Source organism: Falco peregrinus, chromosome 7 (assembly GCF_023634155.1).
Source record: "Falco peregrinus isolate bFalPer1 chromosome 7, bFalPer1.pri, whole genome shotgun sequence".
NCBI lineage: Eukaryota > Metazoa > Chordata > Aves > Falconiformes > Falconidae > Falco > Falco peregrinus.
Window position 1 is genome coordinate 69324998 of NC_073727.1, and position 10271 is coordinate 69335268.

The 10271-nt window shown below is 40.6% G+C and overlaps 1 protein-coding gene across 1 annotated transcript in view; it reads left to right on the forward strand.

The window, feature by feature from the left end:
- Positions 1 to 10271, forward strand: part of DLGAP2 (DLG associated protein 2) — a 109535-nt gene that overhangs the window by 90905 nt on the left and 8359 nt on the right. Inside the window, exons 9-10 of the mRNA XM_027787864.2 lie at positions 3481 to 3572; positions 8628 to 8780. Coding sequence (XP_027643665.1) covers positions 3481 to 3572; positions 8628 to 8780 — 245 coding nt within the window. The remainder of the gene's footprint in view (positions 1 to 3480; positions 3573 to 8627; positions 8781 to 10271) is intronic.

Here is a 10271-nt window from a genome sequence, read left to right on the forward strand (position 1 = left end):
TGTTAGGAGTTTCTCATTGCTGGTACAGCAGTGGCACAATTGAGCAAAGGTTTTAACCACTCAAGAATAGAGTTACAGCATCAGACTGTAATCTTGGGTTCATCAATATAGAGCTGTTTTCCCCCTCTACCTTTGTGATATGAAACCAACGTCAATTACAAAATTTTGAAGTATTTCTCAACCAATACAACACATATATATTACTTGCAATTTTGTATCTGCTTGTTGCAGGGGAAAAGACACCATTGTGTTAATTGTGCATGTTATATGCAACCAATTTACACAATCTCTATCCAGGTTATAAATCCTGAGACTGCTTTCACTGAAGTCATGGTCAGAGTTTTGTATGTCTTCAAAGCAGAAGCCATACAGGACCACACAACAAAAATGGAGTGCTTCATATGCTTCAGGGAGCAGAAATAAGGTTGTGTGACTCCTTCCTGACATTCAAGTAAATATAACATTATCTAAATGGAGAGAGGTACATGGATTATATGAAAATTATATATATTTATGTGTGTTGATAGATTTTATAATCATTTATTTACAAGCAAAATCTTCTAGGCATCACCAAACATCTCAATCTCTCCAGTCTCTAACATTCATCATTCTTTCATGGAGATAATCAATCTGCACTCATCAGAATAATTCCCCAATGCATGAAATTAATAACAAGGCTTTGGCTGTCTATTAATATTGTGCTAAAGATTATGAGTTGAAGTGTTTAATACTTTAATTTAATTACAGCAAAGCAGAGTAGCATGAATATGAGAGATTCCAGCTTCTATGTTTTATTATGTTTGATTTACTTATTGAGATGGAAATAGATTTAGCCTTTTAGTAAATGGTAGGGCTGTAATTGTACATGTGTATTCACCGCTGTGACTCAGCAACACATGCAGGTAGCCCAGGACCACTGTCTTACATCCCCAACAGATGTGTACCACACCAAAATGTCGCATTGCCAGTGCCTAAGTCTTGTCTGGTCTGACTGTGGGCTTTAAATCACCAATGCTTGTTGATGTGTATCCTTCAGGACAATGAAGATAAAGCAAATGTTTACTTAATATGGGGGTTAGGGTAATTGTGAGAATCACTAGAAAATATCAGTCATATATAGATTCTGTCAAGGTTACATTTCTGTAGTAGGGCTATTCATCTATAGATATTCCACAATGTCCCTTATTCAAGCTATGTATTTGAGCTAAGAATGATAAAATTCAGCAGAGGAAACTAAACCTGAATTTAACTTACTATGAGACAAGCACTACAACCATCAGCCTACAGAATCATCCTCACTCTCTTTCTGCCCAGTGAATAGTTGAACATAGCGTGGAACAGGCAACACCAGGAACCTGCTGCAGCACAGTTGCCCACCCTGGCAAAGGAGGGACTCTGGCCCCACGCTGGGAGTTTGTTTTATGTCCTGAGCTACAGAGCACCGAGGGAAAAGGAGGATACAAGGCTGTTTGTCACTTGTCTTTGCCTTTATTAAAAATGCTGAAAACAAAATTAAAGCAATTTGTTTCAGATCAGATGAAACCTTTCTTATTTAAGTTTCTGTATGTTCAGGTTTTAACACCCACAACATTGCTTTCCATACGCCAATAACTCCATAGAGGAAACTGAAGGCTTTGGTGATCAAAAACCCCAAAACAATTAAAGTGCTTGATTTCATTTGGCCAACAAAACCCCAGTGAATTACTCATACAGCCCTGAACTGCTTAACCCCTTCACAAATGGGTGCCACACGGGACTGATGAATTATGCATATTGCTGTTCCGTTTAGTGTTGTGGCACAGCTGTACTATTTGTCTAACAGAAAACAGAATAGAGTTTGAGAACCACAGCTCTACATGCTAACACATGCTTTTAAAGTTACAGAGCTTCCACAGAACTGGAGCCTAAAAATTCCAAGTTATCTCTTGCTGCTACTTGCAATTAAGCAGGTGTTTCACTGGTCTAGAGAAAGCAGAATTAAAATGTAGTTACCTACTACCAAAATACTGTTTTCAGATGCCACTCAGTCCCCTCCTTTGCTTATTCTAAATAACAACAAAATGTTAAGGCCTGGCAGAGTTTAATGTTTTCTGTATCCCAGGCTGCAGATCAGTTCTGCTGCACTTCATTCCACCCTCTGCATCCTGTTTGAATTATCTATTTGGTTTCCTCAAATAGAATTAAGAGATGTCAGAGTAATTCCTGTCTCACCCCTACCCCTACCCCTCCCTCTCTCTGTCTTTCTCCTAAACATTATTTAAAGATCTGGAAATCCTCCAGATAAAATCAATCTTCTACTGAATGCTTTTTAAAGTGCTGCTTTTCAGCAGAGAGATGAATGTGGAGGAAAGGATGTGTAGGAAGGATGTGTAGGAAAGTATATTGCTACCTACAAAAGTATAGTGTTTATCCCAGCAAATGTGGGAGGGAGTCCGGGAGGAGTTAGTTCCTAGGGATGAGACAGTCCCCTTAGGCACTCCAGTCAATAGAAAGAAATAGGCATCTCCAGGAAGAGATTCAGCTCATCTAAAAATAATCAGATGAGCTCAGATTACTGATAATAAAGCATCCAGAAATTTTGATTTAAATAGATGACTTTTGGAAGCAAAGTCAAGTAAAATGAATTTGGCCCTTTTCCCCAGTGCTTATGTGCACTTGAAATGGCAAGTGCACCGACACTGGGGAAAGCCCAGTGAACCACTGGGGGCTGGTCATGATTCAGCAAAGTCCTGCAGCACCCGGTTGTGCCCCACGTTGTCTGAAGCTCCTGTGCTGAGGACCTCATGTATTTTCCTGGATAGGCAACTGGTAACTCTTAATAGTGGTACCAAGACATGTCTCAGAGATGTGATTCCTCTGAGGAGCTCATCCTTATGGTAGGAGTATCTTATGTGATAGTTTGATGTATTAGCCTTAGGCCCAGAAGAGACAGGATAGAGAGCTCACCCAAGGATCATCCACGTAACTCAGTGAAGTAATTTTTGATTGCAGAACCAGAAGGTATTACCTAAGGTATGTGTAGAGCTCCCTTTGACACCAGAAGGAACAGGCATCTCACTGGTTCGTGAGGCAAGACTATTTCAACAGCTTTCAATTTACATAAACAAACGTAAATGGGGGGGAGGGGTGTAATTTGCTTTGAAGTTTAAGATTGTTTTCAAAAACATATGTATGCATGCCCACTTCAGGAAGCTGTCTATATTCCCTTGTTTTTTTCTGCTTCCTTAAGCAAATACAGTCTTAGCTGTTCTGAGTTATTATTATAGCATTTGTTACTGCTGAAGGGTAAGGTGCCACAGAGCTTTCCTAGATCTCCATCTTTTTCAAAAATATTTTATGTATATCATCACAAGCAACAAAACCAAATATTTACTTCCCATATAAAACAAACAGTAATTTCAGATAAATATTTTTTAGAGCTGGATTTTGTGTTTACTGCCAAAAAGACATCTATTGGTAATAACCTGTCTGTATGCTTAGTCCTAGGTAAGATCCGAAGTGCTGTTGGAAGTGCTCAGCTCCTCATGTCTCAGAAATTCCAGCAATTTTATTGGCTTTGTCAGCAAAATCTGGTAAGTCACCACATCTGGCTATTCTTAAAGAGTTTAAGGCTATTCATCTGTAGTTATTCCACAAAACATAACTTTAAATTTTATAATAATTTAATATTTTTACTTTAAAGGCAACAACAAAAACAAGTGTAACGTACCCATACAATCGTATTCTGAAATGTCATTTTCATATTTTGTTTTACTGATCCTTTTTTTTTTTTTAACTTAATCCTTTGGTATGGAGTTAGTACTTTTTATTGTTTGGTTGTCTGGGGTTTTTTTGTCAAAACAAACATGTAATTTCAGTAATTTCTGTCTGGCTGTGATTTGTCTTTTCTTTTTTTGCTCTCTTTATTAAAGAAGAAAAATTAGAAGGGAACAAATGCAAGTTTACTGAAACATAATATCATGGCTTATTTTTGAAATACCCTAAAATAGTAACTGTATTTCATCTAAGAAAGCAGAAATTTTTCACATTACAGTAAGTGGAGAATAAAAGAAACAGCAGCATAGTGAAGAATATGTGAATGAGCTTTCTACATACCTGAAAATAGAAGTGATCTTGGAAATGGGACTATACATAATGTTCATAGAATTAGTTTTCATAATTTGCATTGTCAATTATATATAAGATGTCCTAGGGCTAAAGGAACAGATGTAGTGTATTACTTATGAGAGTTACTGTATTGTTCTGGAAGTTCATTAAAGACAAATTCGGTTCTAAATGTTGTCTTCATTAATATGACAGCAGCCATCAGTGATAAAAATGTTGTGGCAAGATGATACTAATCAATAGAAGAATGTAATTCTTCTAGCTACGGCTAGTGGTAGGACACCTTTCTTTGTCTCACTTGGAAATCAAGTGTAACTTTCACCTTTTGACTGCTGCAACCCCTCATATATTAAAATATTAAAAGTGCTAAATTCTGTTGTGTGCATGTTCATGATGTGTGCATGACCTATGTCTGGTGAGATACATTTCTTTACTTGTTAGTATTTACCACATAACTTTTAAAGACAAAATATTAATTCTGCAGAGACCCACTTGCTATTTTCCATCCATGAAGTTAAACATCCAGAATTCTTGACATTGCAATCAAATATTACTGAGAAAGTGATGCCAAAAATGTCCTACCTTCTGATAATAAATGATAAGATATATGGTCCTCATTAGGAAAGAATCCAATTATCCACTTCAAAGAGTCTGTCAAAACAAGAATTTTAACAGCTGTTACAGATGCAGAATGACAGAAGAAATATGCAAAGTCAGGCAAGCAGGAGATGGCCACATTTGTCATACCAAATACATCACGTCTGCTCCCTTATCTAGTCATTTGTTTCATAGCGAAAGGAGGAAATCTTCATCAATGTCTAAAAGTTTCTCACTGCACATTTCAAAGTGCCCTCCATTACCTGATTGATTAAGCTATGCAAACTAAGATTTGGAGAGCCTAACCTCCACTCCATTTATCTTCAAGTGGGTCCAGCACTTGTGCTTGAGAGCATTACTGTAATAACAAGCGCAGCTCGCAGCTCCTGCTCAGCACAGCCATCAGCTGTTCGGAGGTGCAAACAATGTGCAAAAGCAGTAGGAGCACAAGGCGAAATCTAGAGCTTTGCAGACAACATGACCAAAACACTGGCAAGATTTTTATTTCTCTTCTTATTTGGATAAGAAACCTTTGAACTCCACAACAGCAGCTTTATCCCACTCTGAAGATTTAAGCTCTGAATGTTCTTCAGCTTCATTAAATCAGCAATGGGCTCTGCAAAAAGCAGCAACTGCAGAACTGGACTTAGCTCATTCATCTTTTGAGACTTTTCTTCCTATGCCTAATGATAGAGTTTGTTGTTAAATAGGCACTTAGGGCATATCCGCAGCAGGCTTTCCATATGCTCCTAAGGCAGCATCTCGGTGCCCCACAGGAATGCTACCACATAGCAGCATTCCCTTGCTCGAAAACATCTAGCACTTACGGGGCTACCACACAGCAGTTTCTCTAAAAGTGTTCAACAACAATAAGCATAAATGTAGGACAAAGAACAACGGCGTTTACTTCTGCCAATTCAAATTGCAGCAAGGGTTTAGGAAGAGGAATATGCTTACTCAGACTGAAATTTACCAGGAGACTCACCCATCGCCTATGGACTCTTCTAAAGCGTCATGGGAACTTCAAGGGACACATTTAATTATGCTCAGGGTTAAGATCTCTTACAAAAGATTCTCAGCATAAATTCATGAAAATGTAAGCTTCAATAAAGTCTTTTTTAGGAATCTGGCTGGCTATCTCCTACAGTGTACTGTTCCCACTAACTGCCAGATAAAAACCATCACCAATTAATAACACTTCCTCCTGATTATTCACATTACCTCTTGTAAAACCCTGTTTCTTCTCTGAAGTGTCCTCCTCCATACTCTCAAGTCAGCACAGATCCTGTTCAGCTCATTAGGCCATCACTCAGTATGTCAAGGTTGCAGGCAAAAACCAGAGCAGCTTGAGCACCAGCTAAATACTTTTTGCTTGCTTTAGGCTTCCTCCACAGGCAAGCCTGCGAAGCTGAATTCCAAATAAGATACAAATAAAAGACGAGTTTCTGAGAAGAAACAGGTTTAAATCAATCTTTTCAAAACTTGGTTAGTTGTAACAGTAATCATTTGTGCCAGCATTTATCTGTAGACCACAGATCCAGAAGCACTAGCAGCAGGAGGCAGCCCTTGTGCCCAGACAAGGCACCACACGCTCCTACGCCAGCAGCGACGCCAGAGGCTGCCGTCTTCCCAAACACCACCAGCAAAGGTGGGGTGCACAAAAGAACAGAGGAGCAATTAGTCTTCATTCAGAAGGCAATGGATTTCAAGGAGTGGCATCATTTTGTAGCTGTTTAGAGGAAAACGGGGAGAGGGCTGAGGAGACCAGGCTGGAGAGAACAGATTGTGATATAGGATGTGTTGCTGTGGGACTGTCCTGATACATCTCACACAGGGAGTCAGTTCCTGAAGCCTGAGCTATTGACCTCTGTAGAGTAACTAACACCCCTGACATAAATTGTAAATGGCTTTGGAGTAAATTGGGATCTACCCAATGAAGTTGTTTTCAGTGAACACTAATCTGGAGCTGTATCACGTTTCCCTGAACTCTGTTATATCTATGTGGCCAGTTCTGTTAAGTCCCTGAAGCTCACTGTGTAAAGGACACTTTCTTCTAGTGAAGAAGACTTCTGAGTGGATAGGCTTTTAGGCTGGTTCTTGGCCCAGATTCCCAAAGGGGTTTAGGTGTGGATGACAATGCATGTTGTCATGCCCAGCTCCAGGCACTCGGCTCCCACAGTGGCACCTGCAAACCCAAGTGTAAGAGCTGTAGAAATGCACGATTCAAGGGAGCAATTGAACAGAAACGCTGACTTAACTCCCAGTTTTTAGGCAACTATGTAGGGTTGTGTTTAATATCTAAAACGCCTTTGTCCAGTAGATTTGTAAAAGATGGGGCACAGAGCACTTCAGCAATCACACCAGTGTTTCTAACATTGTAAACTAGTGATTACAGCTTTTGCCCTGGAAAAGGGAGATCTCAAGTCCCTTTGGCCTGCTTGTGGTTCCATCTGTCCCACCCCCGTTCTGTAGACCATCTTAATGGCTTCCTCCTGCCCTGGAAGGTAACAGACATTTCTCCATCTTCTTCACAGAGATGTTTACCAATTAAGCCCTATTTCACTAAAGTGACAAAGCTGTCTCCTTGAACTAATACCAATGCTCACAGAGCATAGAGTTAAGAGTCTGCATAGCACCTTCTAATGTAATTTTTATCCAGCATTGACATCAGTTAATTGACATTATTAATTGACATTAATAGTTAAATGGAGGGTCATCTTGCTAATCGTTACCCCTAATGTTTGCTCCATTAAGTCTGGTGCGCATAGCACCTTTTAATTGCAGTACCTGGGGGTAGTGCCTTCCCAGTTCCTGAGCATGATTCAACTCCCTGAAGAACAAAACCCAACCATCCCTGTAAAAATTTTATACCTTATGTATTTGAAAATGCAAAACAATGTAACATAAGCTGATGTGATGGGTTGACTTTGGCTGGATGCCAGGTGCCCACCAAGCTCCTCTGTCACTCCCCTCTTCAGCAGAATAGGGACATGGGAGAGAAAATAGGATTAAAAAAAAACCCAAACCCTTGTGAGTCAAGATAAAGGAAGTTTAACGAAGCAATAGCAAAAGGCATGCACATGGAAGCAAAGGAAAGCAGATGTTATTCTCTACTTCCCATCAACAGGCAATGTTCGGCCACTTCCCAGGAAGCAGGGCTTCAGTACGCATAGTGGTTTCTCTGGAAGACAAATACTGTAAATAACGAATGCCCCCCCTTCCTTATCCTTTCTCTTAGCTTTTATATCTGAGAAGACATCCTATGGTATGGACTATCTTGTTGGTCAGTTGGGATCAGCTGTCCTGGCTATGTCCCCTCCCAAGATCTTGCCCACCCCCAGCCCACCGGTGAGGGGGATGAGATGCCGGAGAGACAGCCCTGGTGCTGTGCGAGCGCTGCTGGGCAGCAGCCAGAACACTGGTGTGTTATCACCCCCTTTCCAGCTACCGATGCAAAGCACAGCACTGTGAGGGCTGCTGTGGGGCTCAGCCAGACTCAATACAGCTGACAACTTCTTTGTGATGGTGTTGTGCTTTCTAATCAGCTATCGTGAATGTAATTTTTAACCAGAAGGACTTCAGGCTGGCTAGAATACAAACCATATTCCCCTCCCCTTTAATAATCAGCAGGCAGAGGCTGTCGGCTTGTCCCTTTTTAGAAATGCAGGTCAGCGCAGCATATGGTGCTAAGGAACTTCCCGTGCCGCACGGATTCAGGAAGGCTCGTATGAGACATCCAACTCATTCATGTTTGGGTTGTGTAGGAGGCAAAACTTTGCAGTCACAGCTCCCAGCTGTGAAGCGCACATAGCCTTAGCAGTGAGCAGCACTGCAGCAATGTAATCTGGCACGATGCCCTTCCTGCCTCAAAGCACTTTGTTTAAAGCCTTCTGGTCTATTCATATTCTTTCCTTTGTGCATGACAGGACCCGAGTGCCATGCCGAGACCAACTTCCCAGGACCTAGCAGGTTTCTGGGACTTATTGCAGCTCTCAATTGAAGATGTCAGCATGAAATTCGATGAACTGCACCAGTTGAAACTCAATGAATGGAAAATAATAGAATCACCTGAAAGGAAGGTAAGCAGACCATGAACAATACCTTTTACTCCCCATTTGGAGTCCTACAGTCTCCTTGTGAATAGTGAAGTTCCAATAGTGAAACACACAATAGGTTTCTAACCCTAGAAAGTATTGAATTGGCATGGCTCAATTTATACACGGAAACCTTCATCAGATGTGAGGGGTTTTCTTTTTAACAATGTTGAGCTGAATTGTATAACAAATAAAATGGGGGTTGCTAAGTTAGTCCACTCCATAACACTTTTGTTCAAATTATTTGGATTCACATTCTAAAGTCTGGCACTGAAAGATGTTCTGACTAAATAAGACTGAGGACAATAGCCTGAGAATTCAATCAAGGTAAGCTTGGCGCTCTGGTACATTTGGGGCAGCTCAGACCTGAGCACTACAGTGTTTGATCTGTCCTGCACAACAGCCGATACTAGAACAGGAGTGAGATAAAAGCATGTGGCAGGGCACAGCGCAGGTCGTACTAAGGCTTGGCCCACCAAAGTCTGGGGCAGAGAGTACTTCTGGCAAACTGCCTGCACCTCTGCCCTGCAACTCCACCACCTGGGAGACACCCTGGCCATGATGCTTGCAAACAAAAGGTGGCACATGGCCCATGAAAGCAATGTAATTCTGAAACTGCCCTTCCCCTTTCCTAGAGCTCCATCTCTCACCTTGATTATCCCACTATCCTTGCCGATTATTGTATCAGTCAGATGAAGAGAGCATTTGGTTTGAGTCAGTACTGTTGGCCTCAGGTGAATACTTGTTTGGTTTGGGAGGAATTAGGAGGCATTTTGACAACTCTTTCATTTCTTCATGCTCCTCTTGGATTTTAATTTTCAGCCAACTGGTTGGTGGATGGTGAGTTTGCAACTCTTGCTTACTAGTGACAACTGGAAGTAAGAAATTATTGTAGTGACAGCAACAGCAATGTTCCTAAGAGGGAAAAAACTAAGAGTGGAAAGGGGAAAAAAATAGATGGGACAACAGGAATGGAGCACTTATGTTCCTGGCTGAAAACAGAAAATTAAAAAAAAAGACTGGAAGAGCTAGCTGTCATGGGGAATAGCATCTTAAGCTGCTGCACTGTTCCTGTTGAGATGAGAATGTAGAACTGTGTTCTTAAATAACCTTAGTTATTTAGTCTTGGCTAATGTATTTTGGTAGTAAACTCAGAATTCGTTAAAAAAAAAAAAAAAAAAAAGACCAAATAATGAAGAGTCAGTAAACCATAGGTGCATCAATTCAGTTTTTGTATTATTTGAATCCCGCTGTGCATTGAATTAACTGTGTTCTCCATAAGGAACAGCCCATACTCTGGACTATTACTTTAAATGATAATGCAGAATGATGGCTCATAATAACCATACTATATATATGAAGTTGTGGAGTCTCTGTCTTTGGGGCTGCTCTGTCCAGTGCTAAATATGATGTTGAAGAACCTACTTTAACTTCAAAGTTGCATGTAATTTCAAGTGGGCTTTGAATGGGGGTTGT